Genomic DNA, 20,755 nt, shown 5'->3' with positions numbered 1-20,755 from the left:
TCCCATGAGAGCCAGTAACAGGGGCTTGGGATCTGTTCCCCTTAGTGAGTAAGGCGTCCAAGGAGGCCTGAAGGTTAGGAGACAAGGAGGAGCATCCCAGGGGAGGGAGGGTGCGTGGAGGCCGGAGGCCGGGTGGAAGAGTTTGGGTTGCTGTCAGGGTATCAGGGGAATGGGCGAGTGCCTGCTGCTTCAGGATGGGAGAATGAGACCTGGAGAGACACCACAGGGCCCCTTGCTGCCCCACTGTTCCTCCTCTCCCTCCTCTTTCTCCTCCAAGGAGCCCTGCTCTCTTTTTCAGTCTCCTTCTTTCTGGGATATGCGCCTGCTGAAGACTCTCCCCCTGGAAATGTTTCCCCAACTGTCCTGCCTGCCCACGGTATTTCTCCAGCACAGCTAAGCATTCATCTCTTCATTCATTGACTCCTTTCTTTTCACAAATAAGCCACATAAAACTTGAATGCTACATGGGGCCGGCCAGTGGCACAGCAGTTAAGTGCACATGTTCCGCTTTGGCAGCCCAGGGTTGGCCTGTTTGGATCCCGGGTGCGAACATGGCACTGCTGGTCAAGGCATGCTGTGGCAGGCATCCCACGTATAGAGTAGAGGAAGATGGGCACAGATGTTAGCTCAGGGCCAGTCTTCCTCAGCAAAAAGAGGAGGATTGGCGGCAGATGTTAGCTCAGGGCTAATCTTCCTTGGGAAAAAAAAAAAAACCTTGAATGCTACAAAGAGAGAAAAATAAAACTTCAATTACCCAGAGGCAACTGCTATCAATATTTGGATCTATACTCCTAGGTTTTGTTAGAAATGCGTACTGTTATAAAAACAGGACACACTGTATGAAAATTGCATTTATGGGACTGGCCCCATGGCCGAGTGGTTAGGTTCGCACGCTCCGCTGCAGGCGGCCCGGTGTTTCGTTGGTTCGAATCCTGGGTGTGGACATGGCACTGCTCATCAAACCACGCTGAGGCGGCGTCCCACATGCCACAACTAGAAGGACCCACAACGAAGAAATATACAACTATGTACTGGGGGGCTTGGGGAGGAAAAGGGAAAAAAAATAAATAAGAAAAAAGAAAATTGCATGTAATAAAAACTTTAATATGCTGCAAACATTTTGCCACATTTAAACAGCTACATAACAGCACTGTAAATGGCCACCTGAGATTCTATACCATGTGTCAGAAATAGTCAACCAAAGGCCTACTGTCCATTCTTTCTCAAATATTTAGTGAACACCTGTTGTGTGCCACGACTTTGATTGAAATTGAGGCTGATGGCAGGACTTACTATCATAGTAATACGATTGTAAATGATGTACCACTCAGTATCCTTGGGGCTGAACGTCTGTGCGAATCTGTAATTATTGACTCAGAAAAAATTCTGAGGAACACATCTACATTAAAGAGGAGGCATACTTTAAGGTCAAATTACCCTCCCATTAGGTTTTACCAATTTGCACTCAAACCCACTTCCTGTGGTTAGCCTCCTAATAAAGCCCATTACTTTCTCGACTTCCTCCTTTGGTTCCTAAACCTTCTGCAGGCTGGCTTTTGTCCCTAGTACTCCACTGAAATTATTCTCACTAAGGCCATCAGATATCATCCAGAATGCCAATTTCAGTGATTGATCCGTTTTCTTATTTTTTTTTAATTTATTTTTATTTTTATTTTTTTTGAGGAAGATTGCCAGTCCTCCTCTTTTTGCTGAGGAAGCCTGACCCTGAGCTAACATCGTGCCCATCTTCCTCTACTTTGTATGTGGGACGCCTACCACAGCATGGTGTGCCAAGCAGTGCCATGTCTGCACCTGGGATCTGAACGGACGAATCCCGGGCCGCCGAGAAGCGGTACATGTGAACTTAACCGCTGCGCCACCGGGCCGGCCCCTGATCCGTTTTCTGGCCTTATCTTCATTGTCCTGTTTGGGGCATTTAATACCTTGGACCACCCTTCTCTTCCTGAAATATTCTCTTTTCTTGGTCAGGTAAAGCCAGTCTAGTCTTCCTAGCCTCATTTTACAGCCAGGAAAACGAGGTCCAGACAGGTACCAAGTCTATTAAAGAGGATGGCACACTGTTGAGGCTTCAGATCCAGGCATCCCTACTCCCACAACCTTGAGCTTCATTTTGAGTGTGAGTTTTGGAATCCTTGGTGATGTCTGCAGAATCTTCTAGTGTTTTGCTTTGTGTTTTTTTGCTGAGGAAGATTAGCCCTGAGCTAACATCTGTGCCAATGTTTCTGTACTTTTATATGTGGGTCGCTGCCACAGCGTGGCTGATAAGTGTAGGTCTGTGCCTGGGAACCGAAGCCACCAACCAGGGCAAACGGGAACACTCGGAACTTAACCACTGCGCCATGGGGCCTGCCCTTCTTGTAGTGTTAAGAGGGCCTCACATGGGAAATTTGGCTGGTTTTACTCTTTCTTGGAAGAAATTTCTATTGCATTTCTTTTTTTTCAGCATTGCTAATGTAATCGGTCCTCACGGCCTTGCCTGGAACAGGGTCCTAAGGAGGACTCAGTCGTGTGGCGGAGCCCCTAATTGGGTGGGTTTCCACCCCTGAGAGTTGGGGGATAGGAGGAAAGCGGCCCAGAAGACATTGCCGAGGATTCCTGCCATGAGACTCAGAACCGGGCTTTGGGTCCAAACAGCCGCCTGCCGGGTCTGGGACAAACGTGCTGAGGGCTTTGCTGGGTGACCTGGGACCATCAGCACCCTAGTGCGATATATAACAGTTGCTTCTGTATAGAGCTGTTTGGAGGACTTAATAAGATCAACATACGTAAAGCTCTGGGCTCCGCCTGACACACGGTAGACACTCAAGAACTGGTAGTTACTCGGTTCTTTAATTTCGATTTCAATTCGACCTCATTTGGGCCTTCCAACTATTCAACCATGCTCTGGATCCGCATATGGAGATTTTAGGTCACCATTCTATTGAGGCAGAACCCGAGGATCAGAGGGCGAGCGCTTGGCCTCGAGGTGGCCGCCAACCGGACCCGCGCGGCACTCGGCCCTGCCAGGAGCACCAGGCTGCCCGGCCGGCTCGGCGCCCCCAGGCCCCACGACTCGCCCGGCCGCCGCTGCCGCAGCCTCGCGCACTAGCCTCTGCACCTGGCCGCTCAGCGCCATCTTTGATGCTGGCACGAGGCCTCACTTCCGTACTTCCCTCCCCCCGCAGGAACAGCCGCGCATGCCCCAGGCGTGGCCTTTCTGGGGATGGGGTATCCCAAACCCGTCATGCTTTGTCGCACTGGCCGAAAAGAAGAGTTTCTCTCTTTTTCTCGGATCTTGAGGTCGGCTCTCTGACCAATTCAAAAATGGCGCCCATAGCCTCACCTCCCCAGCATGCTGAGGGAGGCGCAGGGGCAAAGGTCGCGTTGGAGTGCGCCAGCGCGGGGGGCGGGGCGCGGAGCCGTCCCCATGGCAACCCGCGCGCGGCCCTGGCGTCTCGGCCCGGCGGGAAGCGCGGGTGCTGAGAAGCTGGCGACAGGCGGTGCTGCGAGCGCAGAGGGCCCCGGGCGGCCGGGGCCGCTGCAGGACGAGACCCTGGGCGTGGCGTCCGTGCCGTCGCGGTGGAGGGACGCCCAGGGCTTCCGCGGGGAGACGGTGAGGGTGCGGGCCCGGCGCGGGCGCGGGCGCGGGCGGGCGCGGGCAGGGGCCCCGCGCGGCCGCCGGGCCAGGTGCCGCCGTCCCGCCGTTGTATTTTTATATTTTAGTCCCCAGAAACCGACCCGTGGGGTATCTCGTCCCAGATTCCCCAGTCTTTGAACAGCAACAAAAGGGGTTTTTCTTTAAAACCTCTAAAGATCTCACGTCTTGAAGGATTTTCTGCAGTTTTTGGGCATTTTAAACTAACTTGCGTTTTAAAAATGACCAAACTGCATCTTAAGGTCGTGAAACGCCGGCTTTCGAGTAGTTTAATCAAAAGCACGCAGAACGAGGTTCTTGGGTCGGGGGGAGGCAGGGCTGGCGGGTGTCAGGTCTCCTGGGGGTCTGCGTGCAGACTCAGCGCCTGCTGTGCGCAGGGAGCTGCTGGCGCTGGGGATTCCTCGGGAAGGAGCTTCCTCCTGGAGCTTCCGCGGGCCGGTGTTTGCAGGGACCGAAGGTGCACAACGGATGCAATAAGTAGGGTCTGTGGCGTGTTAGGAAGTGAATCGTGCCATGGACAAACGAAAACGCAGGGTGAGCGCTTAGAAGGACTAGGGTGGGGAGTAAGCGGGTGGGTTGCAGGGTGGGCTTCATTGAAAGGGTGACATTTGAGCAAACCCTTGGAGGAGTGGGAGAGTTAGCCAAGTGGATACTTGAGGCGGAACCGTCCAGGCAGAGCAAATGGCAAATGCAAAGGCCCTGGGGTTGAAGTAAATCGGGTGTGTTTGAGGAGGCAGGTGGGGCTGGAGAGGAATGAGGGAAGGGAGAGTGGTCCTTGGTGAGGTTGGAGAGGGTAAGCAGAGACAGGTCAAGTAGGGCCTGTTGTAAGGATATTGGTTTTTCCTCTGTGAAAATGAGGAACATTGCAGGGGCGCCCCGCATTTCCCAGAAGAGAAAACTGAGGCTTAGCCTGCCACCTGCAGACCCCAGGTCGTCACCAACACCAGTGAGGTTTCCCTGAAGTCTCACCCTGGGGACAGTTTTCCTGCCTCGGTCAACTGTCTGCAGGTCTCAAGCCAGCATTTGCTCTGGCTTCAAAGCACTTCCCACTAAATTGTGCTGCCCAGGAATGTTCTAGTTAAAAGCAGACAGTGGATATTTTAGTTATGTCTGTCCATCCTTAGCACAGGTTAATGTATAATTCACATTCACTGGCCTTTAGAAAAGTACTTGAAATAGCTCTTGCTGGCTGGAGATTCAGATTTTAGAAGACCAGGCTGGGAACCTCTGATTCAATCGAACTCTCTTTCTCCCCCCGGAGAAGGAGATTGAAGCCTGTTGATTTTCTTGTAGCTAAGGTTTTAACCTGTCGGGTTCTGAGAACTGACTCTGATAGCCCAGGTGTGCACGCCTTCCTCTCTGAGGTTGGTTCATTTGCCTCAGCCTCTCCTGTCTTGCCACGAGATTCTTTATTAAGTTGTAAGAATGTTGCAAGAGGCGGAAGAAAGTGGTAAGTTGCTTTTTCCAAGTTAACTTTCTTCTCTTTATAAAAGTTCTGTGTCCAAAATTTAGAAAAAATCTGGATAAGCAAAAAGAGTGGAAACAAAAATCACCCCACAATCTCATTCCCCGGCCATTTGGTTTGTACCTGACCCATCTCTGCTTTGTCTGTTTTCCCCCACGTTTTTCTTTTTTACAAAAATGGAATCACACTGTACCTAACATTTTGTCGACCCATTTTTTTCACTTAATACACTCTGAACATCTTTCTGTGTTTAAAAAATTTGTTTATAACTTCGTTTTATTTAACCAGTCCCTCTTTTTTTGGGAAGATTAGCCCTGAGCTAGCATCTGCCGCCAATCCTCCTCTTTTTGCTGAGGAAGACTGGCCCTAAGGTAACATCCATGCCCATCTAACTCTACTGTATATGGGGGACGCCTACCACAGCATGGCGTGCCAAGTCGTGCCACGTCTGCACCTGGGATCCGAACCAGTGAACCCCAGGCCGCCGAAGCGGAATGTGCGCACTTAACTGCCGCGCCACTGGGCTGGCCCCTAACCAGTCCCTTTTGATGGGCTGTTAGGCTATTTCCCATTTTTCTCTTATCAATAAACGCTGTGTTTCAGCTAAATTTTTATACAGTTTCCTAATTTTTTGTAAGTTCCTTTGGAGACGGCGAACATTGGCCATGTTGCCGTGCAATACCGGAGTGTACTTGCATGTTCCAGTACTGGATTTGTTTTTAGTACTAGCGGTCTTTGCCTGACTTGACTTTTCTTGTCGTCTTCTGATCTGTTCAGAGGGACAGGGCCCTGGCCTTTGGTTTGAGTGCACGGACTCTTTCGGTGCTCGGCTTTGGACCAGTTCCGTGGTCTCTTCTGCCAAGTGGGTCTTGTTAGAATACTTCCTGTGGGGTTAAATGAGATGCTGACGGGGCAGCAGGTTGAAAGCGCAGTGCCTTGGGGTGGAGGGGGTTCTGAGTCCAGCGGCCGGTCCAGCTCTGAGATAGGCGCCTCCTGAGCGTGCTGACCCGGCTCGTCCACTGTCGCTCAACCTTGCCTGACCCTGGAATGCCTGGAGAGCCTTGAAAAAGATGGATGTCTGCGTCCCACCTCCAGCGATTCTGGCTAACTTGGGATGTGGCGTGACTGGGGAATCTGGTATTGTACAAGCTCCCAGGTCATTGCAACGCATAGCAAAACTTGAGAGCTGCTGGTTGATCCGTCCTCCTTTGTGGCGGTTGCCTTTCTGAAGCCCCTTCTGATCCCATCAGAACATCCGGTGTTTTTTCCCTTGTTTGTGGTAAAAGATGTGTGATATAAAAGTTACCACATTGAAGTGTACGATTCAGGGCTATCCACTCCATTCACAGTGTGCAGTCATCACCACTGTCTAGTTCTAGAGCTTTCTCATCAGTGGCTGCATCTTGGGCGTTCAGGTCTGTCTCCTTTGGGCTGTGCGCTCCCAGAGGGCAGGGAGAGGGTCTCGTGTCCTTTTGCATCTCCCGGAGGCAAATGATTTTCTCACGTCCTGTGGTCCTCGGCAGGCTTGCTGCCTTCTCCCCTCCTGCCTGGAGTTAGGCTCTGCAGCCTCCCTGCCGGCCCGCCCTCGCCTTGGCGGTCTCCACACTCATGGCACCCCATGCTGGAGGGCGTTTCCTTTTAACCTGGGGTCTAGCCTCCTACAGATTTTCAAGATTTAAATCTGTGGTTCTCAGCCTTTTGGAGATTGCTGGACAGTTTTTTTTTTTTAAAGATTTTATTTTTTTTTCTCCCCAAAGCCCCCCGGTACATAGTTGTATATTCTTCGCTGTGGGTCCTTCTAGTTGTGGCATGTGGGACGCTGCCTCAGCGTGGTTTGATGAGCAGTGCCATGTCCGCGCCCAGGATTCGAACCAACGAAACACTGGGCCGCCTGCAGCGGAGCACGAGAACTGAACCACTCGGCCACGGGGCCAGCCCCTGCCGGACAATTTTGATACTAGATTTTCCCCCCAAGTACACGTGAAGGGATTAAAGGAGGCAGACAACCCAGAATGGCCTGCAGTGACTGCGACTCGAGGCCAGTGTGGCAGGACAGCGTCTCCAGCTCTGGGAGGACATGGTCATCGCCCTCTTCACGCAGCTGACTGGCAGCTCCAGGGCCTCCTTTGAGGGCTCTTTGCTGCCCTGATGGACTGAGAGGTGAGTTCAAGTCAGCAGAAGAGGGCTCCTGACGTCGGGTTGGGGCTCGCTTACTCCACACTCGGAGGTCTCGCCAGGCAGTTGTCTGTATTGCATCACAAAACCCGCTCAGCTCCACTTTATGCCCAGGATATTCCTGCTACACCTCCTGCTTCTGCTCATTAGCATCAGAATGTCCTTCAGCCCTGGATCAAATTTCGGGTCTACTCCGGAGGAGTTTGCCGTGTTCCAGAAAGAGCCCTGAGTTAGCCGGGAGTTGGCCCAGCTGCCATCTGGGTGTGTGCCGGACTCTGCTGGGGAAGGCGATGGGAGGGAGGGCTCTGGGGACCAGAGGAAAAGGGGAATTCTGGGAAGGGGCGCAGAGGTGGACCTGAGTGCAGGTTTGCTGAGGTTGCAGACAAGCTGCTCCAACGGGCCAGGCAGTGTCCCTTTGTGGGCTCTCCGTTGGCAGTATGCCTCAGCCTCTGCGGAGGAGCCCTGTCCTACCCCACCCCTTCCCAGGTGGCACCCGGCCTGGAGTGGAGGAAAGGGGCCGAGTGAGCACCACCTGCTCCGCTAGGGGAGCTGAGAGATGCTGGGCCCTGGGGGTGGCCAGAGGAAGCATACAAGTGAGGGGCAAGGCCGCATCTGGAGTCTGGGCCCCTCCCCGCCTGCAGCATCAGCGTAACCTGGGGGTTTGGTGGCTAAGCAAATTCTCAGGCCCCCCCCCCCCCCCCCCCCCCGACCTACGGGACTGAAACTCATTGTGGGGGGAGGGGGTGGGGAGGCAGCAGTTTGTCCTTAGCAGCCTCCAGGTGCTTCTGTTGAGAACGCTGGTCTGGAGTGGCCTCTGGGGTCCCTTTCTGCTCTGGAGTCTGGGGTGCCGGTTGGCAGGTAGAGCGAGAAGCTGTGCACCAGCGTTTGCTGGCGGTGCTGCCACCCAGGGGGAAATGGGGCTTGGCCTTCAGCCGCACGTCATCCCGACTGTCACACATTCTCTGTATGGCGCCATGTGTCCTCATCCATAGGACGCGTCCCCCCACCTTAACAGGTCTTAAGAAGAGGTGTCTCACGCCCGTACTTGTGCCCAGCATAGTTTCCCCTGAAGAGCCATTGCTAAATAATCTGTGTGTTTTACAATCGATGGTTAAGGTGCTCTAGAATGTATATTGTTAGTGAGAAAGTAACCGTATTCTGCTCACAACCCCTTACTGACACCCCGTGAGCGGGTGTCTCTGGCTGGATGGGTTCTGACCGACTGAATCGCACGTCAGCCCCCCTGACCGTGGCATCATTTCCCCTCTGAGGCTGAAGGCAGGGAAGAGCCCCCGTTCTCTCACAGGGCGCCCCTCCGGGCCACTGTTGCTTGCTGCCTGTGGGCAGGTGGCTGGACAAGAGACCCAACGGGGCTATTTCCTCTGTCATGACAAGTGTTCCTGGAATTGGTCCTGTAGGCCAGCCACCTTTTTTCAGGGGTGAGACATTGTACGGTGGTGGTCTAGGGGTCAGGGAGCCCTCCCAGAGCCCTCCTGGGTATTGGTTTAGGACTCTGATAGCATGCAATGGAAACCAGCCCAAATCAGCTCCTGTCACACACTTCTTTTCCTTTTTACTTTGGTGAGGAAGATTGGCCCTGAGCTAATGTCTGTGCCAGCCTTCCTCTATTTTATGTGGTACACTGCCACAGCATGGCTTGATGAGTGGTGTGTAGGTCTGTGTCCAGGATCCAAACCACAAACCTCAGGCCACCAAAGTGGAGCACACAAACTTAATCACTACGCCACTGGGCTGGCCCCAGACACTTTTCCTCAAGATGCAGAGGAGTTTCCTGGCTCAGCATGGAGGTGCAGCTGGTCCTGAGGAAGGGGCAGGAACCAGAATCTAGACGGCTTTGGGGGCCCTCCCCCCTCTCCCAGCTCTGCTCTTGCCTCGCAGCCCCCGAGACCTGTTTCTGCACGACTCCTGTCCCCATGGTGGCGCCGGCTGATTGTTGGCACCCAGGTTCCATGTTTCCGTTCCAGGCACGTGCCATTTATCTCGTTGAGTCTTCATCTCTGTTCTGAACTTCCCCGAGAACCTGGTTGGCCTGGCCGGGGTTAATGTCCCCTCTCGCCGGGTCCGTGGCTGCAGTCCTGGTGTTGGGGCCTAGTCTGTAGCGTGGGTAGGAGGTTTTCTGAGAAACGGCCTTGCGTGGTGGGCAGATTCTCTAGAAGGTGTCTCTTCACTGTTCTGGGCCTCAGTTTCCTTCATCAGCAAGACGCAGGAGTCCTGACATTCTGGGTGTCTGCGGGACCTCACGGGCAGGAGCGCTGGGTGCCACCCTGGGCTCCACCCTGAGGCCCGCCGCCTCCCGTGCTGCTGCAGGCCTGAGGCCCATGGTTTGGGAGTTGTCCTGCCTCCCCCGGCCCCTCCCAGCACGGGCTCAGTGGCCGGCCCAGGCTGCCGAGGCCCGGGAAGCCAGGGCCCTGCCCACCCCCAGTCTCCTCTGACTTCTCGGGGGCTCGTGACGGGAGCCTCACCCCTGCTCTGGGCACACGCCACCTGGCATGGAAGGCGCCGCCCTAGGTGGGAGCCGAGGGCAAGCCCTCCCCTTCTGGGGGCATTGGGGCCTCAGCCCCAGACAGGTCAGGGTCAGCCAGATGCGTGTGTCTTGCACTGTGGGCGCCCGCTCAGGTGTCCTGGAGCCGGGAGGAGAGCAGAGGTTTCTTACCGGTTGACAGAAGAGTTGGTGCAGTGGCGTTGGTTTTGAGCTTTCTTCCCCACAGATTGTCCTTAGAGCTTCGGCGTGTCTCATTGGCCTGAATCAGGAATGTGAACAGACACACCCGGAGAGTGGGTGCTCCTGTCTCTGGACAGTGCTCGCGGCCGTGATTTTACGTCAGTTTCTGCATGGAGACATTCATGTCATCTTCTCTTAGGAACATTGTTTTGAGTTCATCTGATGTGATTAGTGGCCAGGATTTTAGACTGTTTATGACTGAGAGACAATTCAGTGTCCCAGGTCAGACTGCCCGGGTTCAAGCTCCATTGCGATCACCTCTTTGCTGTGTGATCTTGGGTGAATTACTTAACTTTTCTGTGCCTCAGTACCAACATGAGTAATGCACAAATAGGATTTGCTTCATAGGGTGGTTGTGAGGATGAATAAGATACGGGTAAATCTTTAGGGACACTGCTTGAATTGGCACTTAATAGCCAACATTATTACCATCTTTGTGGCTTCCAGGAAGTTTGAGATTCACCCACAGTCTCTTGAAATTTTGGCTCCTCGTGTGCGCTTTCCGATCCCCGTGCCCATCCATTAATTCCTCAGTGTGCACGTTCCCTCGCGTGTGAAGACAGATGAGACCAGGTTCTTGTGCGGGAGGAGCTTGCAGGTTGGTGGGAGGTGGCCGGGCACGGAGACAGCTAATGGAGTGGAAAGGGGAGGTGTGCACAGTGCTGAGGCCTCCAGGTTCCAACAAGTGCTGCCCTGTGGGGCCGGCCCCCTTCCTGTGGGCTCGCCAGCACTGACCTGGTGGTCGGCCCCGACCCCCATGCCGGAGCAGGGAGCATGGGCTCTGGGCCTTGTCATGTGCGGCTGTCTGGCTAGTGGCCACGGGAGAGGGCCTCTCGTAGACAACGGTCTCAGTGATACAGGCCTCAGTTGGCGAAGCTTGGTCGTGTCCATAAGAAAGGGAGGCTATGTCGACTTCCCTGGTCTGATGTCCGTCCCTGTGCCCAGCTGAACAGGGGACAAAGGACTGGGGACAGGGAAGGGTGGAGAGAAGGGGCAGATGGGGAGCAGCTGACCTTTTGCCGACTAGCTCTCGGACGCACATGCCTCCTTTGAGCCGGGTGCATGGAAGGTGCCCACCGCAGGGCTGCCTGGAACACGGCAGGTAGCGAGGAGTCCTGCTCCGGCGGCGTCTGAGGTTCTCTGTGTGCTGGTGGGGACGGCCACTGCTGGCTCTAAGATCGCAGGATTCTTATTGCTGTCAGCATCTTCGAAAAGGCCACTCCTGCGTCCCCTCCAGATGATGTCACCCAAAGTCCTGGGTCAGGCTCTCGTTGGGTCTTGTTGGCCATCGCGTGGCTGCAGGAGAGGCTGAGTGCTCTGACTGGCCAGCTGGAGGTCGTGCGTCCATCTCTGTGGAGCAGGGGAGGGCTGAGGGTCAGCGCCACCACACCACACAGATTGGGTTCTTCCTGAGAAAGGTGGGCCAGTCAGAGGAGGAGGGGACAGATTTGGGCAGGCGGAGTGAGCAGAGACACGGCAGCCAGCAGGTGAGCGCTGAGCAGAGGAGGGGAGCGCCCTGGGCAGGGGCACGGGAGGGCAGCTGGCCGGTGACTGGTTTCCATCTCCTTCTCCAGAAGAGTTGCCAGACGGCCAGCATTGTCACCGCCGATGCAGCCTCCCAGGCCCGGAAGCGCGCAGACGCCGAGGTGCAGACCGAGGCCCCTGGGCCCGGCGTGCTGCCTGCGCCCCGGCACGACAGCGCCCGGCTGGCGGCCTTCCTCCGGAGAGTGGAGGCCACGGTGGTCCGCGAGCTGAACAGGAACTGGCGCAGCCACGCCTTCGACGGCTTCTCTGTGAACTGGACCGAGCCGCAGCGCACGGTAGGGAGTGGGCCGGGTGGGGGGGCCTCCCTCCTCCTGGGGCTCGGCTCAGCCTCCGCCCCGTCGGGAGGCCGTCTTTTGTGCCACGCAAACAATATTACCAACAATAGTAACAGCAGCCCCTGGGCTCTGACTTTTTGCCAGGTGTGGGGCTCAGTGTCACAGGACTGATGAGTTGTTGGGCCGTGTTGCCACCCTTGGAGTAGGGGCAGGTGTTACCTCCATTTTACGCTGGGGAAGTGCAGGCCCAGAGCTGACGCAGCTGTTCCATCAGGCCTCGGGCAGGGTGTGAACCTGCCAGTCTGACTCGGGATCTTATTCTCCCGACTGCTCGGCCGGGGCTCCCCAGGCATCACGCCTGCCGGCCTTCTCTGTGCCATCTCAGTCGGTCCTCAGGACAACTGTGAGGTAGTGCTGGTCTCATCTGCATTTCATAGATGAGGCCCAGAGAGGCTAAGTGACTCGTTCAAGGTCACGTCACAAAGCTGTAACTGGTGGAGCTGGAATTTGAGCCCTGGTCTGTGTGGTTTCACTGCCGAGCTCTCGTGACTTCAGCGTCTCCACGTTTTTCTGCTCTTGAGGGACAGCTCAGAGCCGTCACCCCGTAAACAGATGTCCAGCAGGACGCACATCTGAGCCTTCGAGATCAGAGGCCTCTGAGTGAACGAGGGGCTCTTGGCTTTTGCTTCTCGCTGGGCTTCCTCCTCCCAGCGTGCGGTGCCTGTGGACAGGCTGCTCCCTCAGCAGCGTGTTAACACTTTTTTAATACAATGTTTTCTTCCTTTAGAAACGGAGATGAGTAACTTTGTGTTCAGAGGTCCTAAGACTTCTCGGCCCCTTCCTCTCTTGCGCCTTCCTTCTGTCTGTTTCCACATGGACAGCGGCCCTCTTCCCCCGAAGCATTGGTGGATAGAGGAGAGTCGATTTATTGGAGAGAAGTCCTCAGAATCGCTCTGAAAACCGGTAGCCGAGGCCGCACCAAAGTGGAGTCCTTGTCTCCTTTTAAGCAGGGCGCGGGGAGACCCCAGTGAACGCAGATCTCAACGCCTTCTCTCCCTCCCACCCTCCTGGGCCTTGCTGATGCCCCATTTTACAGTTGCGGTCAGAGAGCTTGAGCTTTTGTTCTTTCTTCTTAGGGCTTGTCCACATTTCTGTGGCTTAATTTGGTCCATGTATGTAATGCTTTCCCCCCCTTAAGAAGTATCAATTCTTTCCTGATTACCAAAGCAATACGTGTCCATTAGAATAAATTCAGCCTTTATAGACATACAGGACCTGTCACGTGTGGCCCGTGAGAGGGGACGTTGGTCCGCAGGCCTTTGGAATCGCCCCTGCGCTGACTGACGTGTAGCATTACTGTTGCTACAGTTGTCATTAAGAACATTTTAAACAAAAATGGAAAGCACGGGACGTTTTGTTTGTGACCCTTCTCGCTTGCCAGAGCTCCCGTGTCAGTCCGTATGGAGGTGCCCCTGTCTTTCCAGCAGCCGCCTCCTGTCCCACCGCGCAGACGCAGCGTCCTTTATCCGAGTCCCCTGTCGGTGGACAGCCCAGGCGGCAATGTCGCTTCTAGAAATGTGTCCTCCAGAAGCATGTGACCAGGGGAGGGTGAGAACCACGGCCTGAGTGGCCACGTGCGCAGTCCCCGCTGGCCCCGAGTCTCTGAGCTGCTCGCGAGCGCCGGCCGGAGGAGGGCCTTCAGGTCTTCCCGTTCCGCAACTGGACCGCCGCAAGTCTCTCTCACTTTGTCTTCTTTTGCACCAATTTCTTGTTTATTTCCCTGTAGCGGAATTATTTTGGCTGTTCTCTGTCTGTGCTCCTGCCGTCTGCCTGTTGGCCTTGGCGTCCGCTGCTGTCCTGGCTCTGCTGTTGTCACCCCAGCAAGGCTGAGAAGCTGCTCGAAATGCAGAACCGTAATTTCAGAATTCTAAAACAGTGTGACAGCATTGTCGAACACTTAGAAGTTAGAGACACGGAAGAAATCAGCTGGGGGCCTCCCACCAGGACCTTCCATCTCTCTGCTGGGTCGCTTCCTCCCTGCTGTTTCCCACACGTGGTTGCTGACAGCTGTGAGTCGCTGCGGTCCATGTCAGGGTCTTTTCTGCTCAGAAGCCAAGCCTGTTCTGTGTTGTCAGGTTGCTACACAGACTTCACACTTGTCCTTCTAAAGTGCCACGTAATGTTGCAGCCGTAAACTTTTTTTTTTGAGGATGATTAGCCCTGAGCTAACATCTGCCACCAATCCTCCTCTTTTTGCTGAGGAAGACTGGCCCTAAGCTAACATCCGTGTCCATCTTCCTCTACTTTATATGTGGGACGCCTACCACAGCATGGCTTGCCAAGCAGTGCCGTGTCCGTACCCGGGATCCGAACTGGCGAACCCTGGGGCTGCCGAGAAGCGGAACGTGTGCACTTAACCGCTGCGCCACTGGGCCGGCCCCCATAAACTTTTTTTGAGTCAGGTTTATCAAGGTCTGCTTTCCATACAGATAGATTCGCCTTCGTGCTGTGCTGAGTCTCTGCGGACACGTGGCCGCCACAGGGAAGGTGTAGACCAGCCCACCATCCCCTAATTTCCTCCTTGTATGGTCTCATCTTTAGATTTTATATTCTACTGATCATTGCCGTTATAAATAGTGTTATGATAAGTAACTTAAAAAGTATATAGTTTATTTTTTTTTAATTATTTTTTTTTTGAGGAAGATTAGCCCTGAGCTAACTGCTGCCAATCCTCCTCTTTTTTTGCTGAGGAAGACTGGCCCTGAGCTAACATCTGTGCCCATCTTCCTATACTTTATGCGTGGGCCGCCTACCACAGCATGGCTTGCCAAGCGGTGCCATGTCCACACCCGGGATCCGAACTGGCAAACCCTGAGCTGCCAAAGCAGAATGTGCTCACTTAACCGCTGTGCCACCGGGCCGGCCCCTATAGTTTATTTATAGTTTATTTTTAATGTAAACCTTATTGAATATAACATAAAAATGTGCACAGAGGGGCTGGCCCCGGGGTCGAGTGGTTAAAGTTCCGTGTGCTCCACTTCAGCAGTCCAGGGTTTGTGGGTTTGGATCCCAGGCACAGACCTACTCCACTCATCAGCCATGCTGTGGAGGCAGCCCACATACAAATTGGAGGAAGATTGGCACAGATGTGAGCTCAGGGCTAATCTTCCTCAAGCAAAAAAAAAAAAAAAAGAGGAAGATGGGGCAACAGATGTTGGCTAATGGTGAATCTTCCTCACTCTCTGAAAAAAACAGTGCACAGATATGAGTGTTCAGGTCCATGACTTTTCACAAAGTGAAAACATTTGTGGAACCAGAACCCACATCAAGAGAACACATGTTACCAGACCCCAAAGTTGTCCTCATGCCCCCTCCACCTCCCACCCCGCTGTGTAGCTCTGTTTTAAAATAACAGCTCTATTGAGACCTAATTCACATGCCGTGTAATTCACCCATTTAAAGCGTGCAGTTCACTGAGTTTTAATGGATTCCCAAAGTTGTGCAGCCATCATCACAGTGAATTTTAGAACATTTTCATCACTCAAGAAAGAAACCTCGTGCCCATTAGCAGTCACTCCCCATGTCCCCAAACCCGGGAAGCCACCAGTCCAGTTTCTGTCTCTCTAGATTGGTCTGTTCTGGACATTTCATATAAATGGAATCCTGTGAGGTGTGGTCTTATGTTGCTGGCTTCTTCCGCTTAGTGGAGTGTTGTCGCAGTTCATCCACGTCGTGGCATGGATGGCTCCCTCACTCCTTTTTCTGACCGAGTAATACTCCATTGTAGGGACACACTGCACTCGCCCGTCAGCTGGTGGACGTCTTGGCTGTTATGAATAATGATGTGAACATTTGTGCGCGTTTTCGTGTGAACCTGTTTTCAGCTCTCTGGGATATGTGCCTAGGGGTGCAACTGCTGGGTCATATGGTGACCATTTCTCATTTTGAGGGGCTGGCAGGCTCGCTTCCACAGTGGCCACATCATTCTGCAGTCTCACTGGCAGTGCATAAGGGTTCCCACTGTATAGCTTTTGACAGATTTTGGATTCTTTCCATGGGACAGTTTCTTAAATGGGGTTTTGAGGTCAAGAAGCATGAAACTTTTCACAGGAGTTTCGATCTGTGGTGTACCTCCCCTCCGGGCGTGTCCGTGCCCACCCCCTCACTGTGGCTGGCATTGCTATGGGCTGAGAAACAAGATGCCAGAGCTTTGAAAATTTTTCTGTAGTGGGTAAAATACATATAAAATTTACCATTTTAACCATTTTTCAGTGTACAGTTTCATGGCATTGAGGACATTCACATAGTTGTGCAACCATCACTACCATCCCGTTCCAGAAGCTGAAGCTTTTGAAATGATGTGAGAACTGATGTAGGAACAAGGCCCAGCTCTGATTGGGTGCTGGCATCTGTCGTGGTTCTCAAGGCCCTTCCGTCTGGGTTTCTGGAAGCATCTTGTTGGCGGGTGTCGGAATGCGGCTCCACATCTTCCTCCAGGGCCACGAGTCGACTTGAATAGCTTTCAGGGCTTCAGGTGGCCCAAGCCTGGGTGTGGGTTAGGTGGCCATGAGGCTACCTGCTGGGTGGCTTTGGGGCTCAGGGTTGAGGACGGTCTGTCCCTTGCAGGTGACCTGCCTGCACACCCTGGGCTACCCCCCAGCCCAAGGGCAGGGTCTGCATGTGACCAGCGTCTCCTGGAACACCACTGGCTCTGTGGTGGCCTGTGCCTATGGCCGGTGAGTGGCAGCAGGGGTAGGTGTGGGGCAGTGGGAGGCACTTGGACCCTCGTCTGAGCCTCTGTCTCCCCATCTGTGCAGTGAAGGGTTGACCCAGAGCTTGGTGGTTCTGGGAGTCTTTCTCCAGGCTGCCTGCGTGGGGTTGGTAGCGGGTTGGGAGGAAAAGAGCAGGAGTGGGAGGAGCTTCGAGCCCAGGACTCATAGTGCCCACCAGCCATCAGCCTTCCCACCTTCTCCGTGAGCTTTCTCTGATGGGCTGGGGTTCGGGTTCCCCCACTCTGCCACTGCATGGACCTATCTTTGGTTCCCGGGACCCTTTTCCAGAGAAAGTCATGCCCTTGGGGTGCCATGGAGGAGCCTGTGCCACTTTGATACCCAGTACAGTGTCTGGGTGAGATGGGGACACGGGCTAATCTGTCTGAGGGTGGTTTTGGGGGAGAGGGGTCAGGCGATAGGAGCGAGATGGGGATGGGGGGCAGTCAGGATAAAGCCCAGCCCAGGGGCCGGGCCAGCTCAGACATGTCCGTCTGCAGACTGGATGACGGAGACTGGAGCACCCTCAAGTCCTTTGTGTGTGCCTGGAACCTGGACCGGCGAGGCCTGAGCCCCCGGCAGCCGTCGGCAGTGGTGGAGGTGCCCAGCGCCGTCATGTGCCTCGCCTTCCACCCCACGCAGCCGTCGCACGTTGCAGGTGAGCTTTCCACCCTGCAGAGGGCGGCCAAAGAGGAGCTGTCCCCTGGGCCCTCAGCCCTGGGCGTGGCCAGGGCAGGACTCCTGGGAGGCAGAGACCACAGGCGCCTTGACCCCTGGACTCAGGTGAGGACGCTGAGTGGGCCCGTGCCAGGCGTGGAGGTCAGGGGAAGTGGAGGCGGGTCCTCAGCAGAGTCTTGAAGGGCGCGGCCACGCGGAGGTGCGGTCTGGCCAGGAAGGAGGCAGGGTGAAGCAGGCGCCCTCTGGGAGCCCACGGGGTGTAGGAGCGGGCAGGTGGAGCTGGAGGGAGCGGCAGGGTGCTGGGCGGGGAGAGCAGCCTGGCAGTGGGAGAAGCTTCCTGGGGCAGGCACAGCAGGACGGAGTGTAAGGCCTGGGGGACCAGGACTTGTCCTCCTCAGGGACCGTTTTCACGGAAGTGGCTCTGAGTTCTGCTCTGTGGGCGTGTGGGGCGGGTGCCTGGCCAGGAAGCCGGGCTGCTGGGTGGGGGTCAGCTCCTGCTCAGGCCCGCCTGGTTCCGCAGGTGGGCTGTACAGTGGCGAGGTGCTGGTGTGGGACCTCAGCCGTCCTGAGGACCCTCTGCTGTGGTGCACGGGCCTGACAGACGACACACACACAGACCCCGTGTACCAGGTCAGCACCGCGGGCTGCCCGGTGGGTGGGGGGCCACCTCTCCCCACTTGGAGCGGGGCCTTGCTGTCATGGGCCTGCTCCTTGAGGCAGAGCGGGAGAGGGCGCCTGCTTGGCACAGCTGTGCAAGGTCGCCAGGGAGTTGCAGTTGGACAGCTGCCTTCAGCATTCTTGGAGCTCCCTGGGCATGAGTCACACCCTGCCCTCAGCAGGAGCCACCCCCAGGGCCATCCCAGCCTCCTGGCCTTGAGCTGCAGTGCGGGGCTCCTAGCTGTCCTGGCTTTCTGCTGGCACTAGGGGAGGGACCCTTGCGTCTGCTACCTGGTGGGTGATGCGGCTCCCAGGCCTCCCCCAGAATTCTATTTTTTTTCTGGAAGAGAAGGGCAGGGTGGGGGTGGGGAGTGGGCTGGGGGGCAGGCATCGCTTTCTCCACTTTGCCCCTGCACCCTGTCCTCCCAGGTGGTTTGGCTCCCCGAGCCCCGGCACAGCCACCACTTCCGCGTGCTGAGTGTGGCCACCGACGGGAAGGTGCTGCTCTGGCAGGGGGTCGGGGCGGGCCAGCTGCAGCTCACCGAGGGCTTCGCCCTGGTCGTGCAGCAGCTCCCACGGAACACCAAGCTGAAGAAGGTAGGTGGGGCCACGCTGAGGTTGCTGCCCCTGCAGACAGGCCCCGAGGCAGCCACCGCCTGTGGGACCTCCCTGGGCCAGTGAGCCACGGGGGCGGGCAGGGGCGGGCACCAGTGCTACCAGCCCAGCCATGACTTACTGCGTGACCTCCTCGGGTCACAGTGTCCACTTGCGTGCCTGGGCTCCTTTGAGACACTGTGACCAGTGCCCTAAGCTCTGTCCTGCTGTTTCTCCACAGCCTCCCCGTGGGGAGACCGAGGTGGGCACCACAGCGGTGGCTTTCTCCAGCTTTGACCCCAGCCTTTTTGTTCTGGGCACGGAAGGCGGCTTCCCACTCAAGTGTTCCCTGGCAGCGGAAGAGGCCGCCCTCACGCGGATGCCCAGCTCTGTGCCCCTGCGGGCCCCGGCACAGTTCACCTTCTCTCCCCATGGCGGTCCTGTGTACTCCGTGAGCTGTTCGCCTTTCCACAGGTAGGAAGGCCCCAACCTGGGCCTCGGGCACAAGGAGGGACCCTCCAGGCCACGCCATAGGGCTGCAGTCTGTCCTGAGCCCAGGTCTTCCCACGTGAGCCCTAGTATCCAGAACGCTGGTGGCTGGCCCCAGGGAATTGGCCCCTCTCTGCCAAGGACCCCAGGTTTGGAGGTGGGGGCTTTTCAGGAGCCTGACAGCCCGGGAGGAGGCCGGCAGGACGGCCCCAGCACTCATCCCTTGCCTGGCTCTACCCTGCATCCTGTCTAGGAACCTCTTCCTGAGCGCAGGGACCGACGGCCACGTCCACCTGTACTCCATGCTGCAGGCCCAGCCCCTGACCTCCCTGCGCCTGTCCCCCAAGTACCTGTTTGCTGTGCGCTGGTCCCCAGTGCGCCCCTTGGTGTTTGCGGCTGCTTCTGGGGAAGGTAGGAAGCGGGCACCACGCTTGGGTCGGGTCAAGCGGCACGGGCCCAGCATGTGCCTGGAGTTCTGGGGGGAAGACTGCACGTGGGTGAGGACTTCCCCCACGTGGGAAGGAGAGCTGAGCTGGGCGACAGCCTGACCTTGTGCTGAGGCCTCGACTCTCGAGTTTCTCTTCTCAGGGGCCTGGGGAACTCTGAAGAGGCTCAGAGGCCGCTGCCCAAGGTCCCTCTCACCCCACGCATCTCTCTTCCTGAAGGTGATGTGCAACTGTTTGATCTCCAGAAAAGCTCCCAGAAACCCACAGTTTCCATCAAGCAAACCCAGGATGGCAGCCCTGTCTACTGTCTTGAATTTAATCGCCAGCAGACTCAGCTGCTGGCCGCTGGCGATGCCCAGGGCACAGTGAAAGTCTGGCAGCTGAGCAGCGAGTTCACTGAACAGGGGCCCCGGGAGACGGAGGACTTGGAGCAGCTGGCGGAGGAGGTGGCCACCTGAGGACAGCAAAGCAACAGCAGGGTCCTGGCAGGAATGTCCCTAAATACAGAGGCAGGGGGGCGAGGCCCCATCTGTGCTGAGCTGTGTGTTTCTTCTGGAAGTTGAATGAAGACAAGACAAGCTTTTTGGGGAGAGTCATTTATTTGTCTTTTACATGAAAACAGAAAATTGGGGGGTGGGGGAGTGGAGAACAAGAGGGGAGCTAGCCAGCTGCTTAAACTTTTCTGAAGTCGGAATGGGGCAGCTGGCTGCGAGACAGGAATCTGGGTCCCCACAGCAACACGGCAACTGCGACTGGACCAGAGCGGTTTCTTGAAGCACCATTTTCTACTCTCTTTTCTCAAGCTAAGCAGGTTTAAGGTTACACTGGAAAGTAACACTGTGTGGAATACTTAAGAGCACAGAGATGAGGTGACATGCAGCAAGGCGACGGCAGGGCAAGCAGTGGTGGGCCAGCTAACCTAGGAGTGGAGCTCAGTTCACGAAGAGCGAGCGGGTGAACTCGACGTAGTCGAAAGCGGTTGGGAGCTCGCGGCCCTTGCTGTCCACGTAGGGCTTCATGTGGGAGACGCAGTAGTCGGCTTGTTCCCGAGTCAGGTTCTGGAGGGAAAGATGGCACCCGTCAGACACTGAGGCAGGGGTGGGGGCACACATGCCCAAGCTCAGAGTCGGTGACGTCAGCTTCGAGCGGGCCGGAAAATGTGGTCTGGACCAGGCACAGCTTCATTTGTAAGTGGGGACAGAACGCCTGCACCGAGCACAGGAAGGCTCAAACGGGGGCGGGGGGAGGGGGTCCTGTTACTCTA

General features: G+C 55.8%; 2 protein-coding genes across 10 annotated transcripts in view; one reads left to right on the top strand and one right to left on the bottom strand.

Moving 5' to 3' along the window:
* Positions 1-3,427: 3,427 nt before the first annotated feature.
* DYNC2I2 (dynein 2 intermediate chain 2) lies at positions 3,428-20,074 on the top strand. The gene is made up of 9 exons (XM_046653819.1): positions 3,428-3,613; positions 11,613-11,858; positions 16,485-16,594; positions 17,128-17,285; positions 17,826-17,935; positions 18,392-18,559; positions 18,798-19,030; positions 19,299-19,456; positions 19,711-20,074. Exons 1-9 carry the CDS (start codon positions 3,428-3,430, stop codon positions 19,947-19,949), a joined length of 1,608 nt encoding a protein of 535 aa, XP_046509775.1. The 3' UTR covers positions 19,950-20,074.
* SPTAN1 (spectrin alpha, non-erythrocytic 1) overlaps positions 20,072-20,755 on the bottom strand; it is a 64,802-nt gene continuing 64,118 nt past the window's right edge. For all 9 annotated transcript variants that reach the window (XM_046653746.1, XM_046653799.1, XM_046653737.1 and 6 more), the window contains one exon: positions 20,072-20,549. In XM_046653746.1, coding sequence (XP_046509702.1) covers positions 20,424-20,549 — 126 coding nt within the window. In that variant the 3' untranslated portion in view covers positions 20,072-20,423. The remainder of the gene's footprint in view (positions 20,550-20,755) is intronic.

This window comes from Equus quagga, chromosome 1 (genome assembly GCF_021613505.1).
Source record: "Equus quagga isolate Etosha38 chromosome 1, UCLA_HA_Equagga_1.0, whole genome shotgun sequence".
NCBI lineage: Eukaryota > Metazoa > Chordata > Mammalia > Perissodactyla > Equidae > Equus > Equus quagga.
Note: the sequence above shows the minus strand (reverse complement) of the source record. Positions and strands in the feature narration are given on the sequence as shown.

What these genes read in the sequence shown, in the direction of transcription:
- DYNC2I2 (XM_046653819.1), top strand. Translation starts at nt 3,428, where the DNA reads ATGGCAACCCGCGCGCGGCCCTGGCGTCTCGGCCCGGCGGGAAGCGCG. An exon ending in GGACCGAGCCGCAGCGCACG is followed by an intron (nt 11,859 to 16,484) that starts GTAGGGAGTGGG and finishes TGTCCCTTGCAG; the next exon opens with GTGACCTGCCTGCACACCCT. An exon ending in AGCTGTTCGCCTTTCCACAG is followed by an intron (nt 19,031 to 19,298) that starts GTAGGAAGGCCC and finishes CATCCTGTCTAG; the next exon opens with GAACCTCTTCCTGAGCGCAG.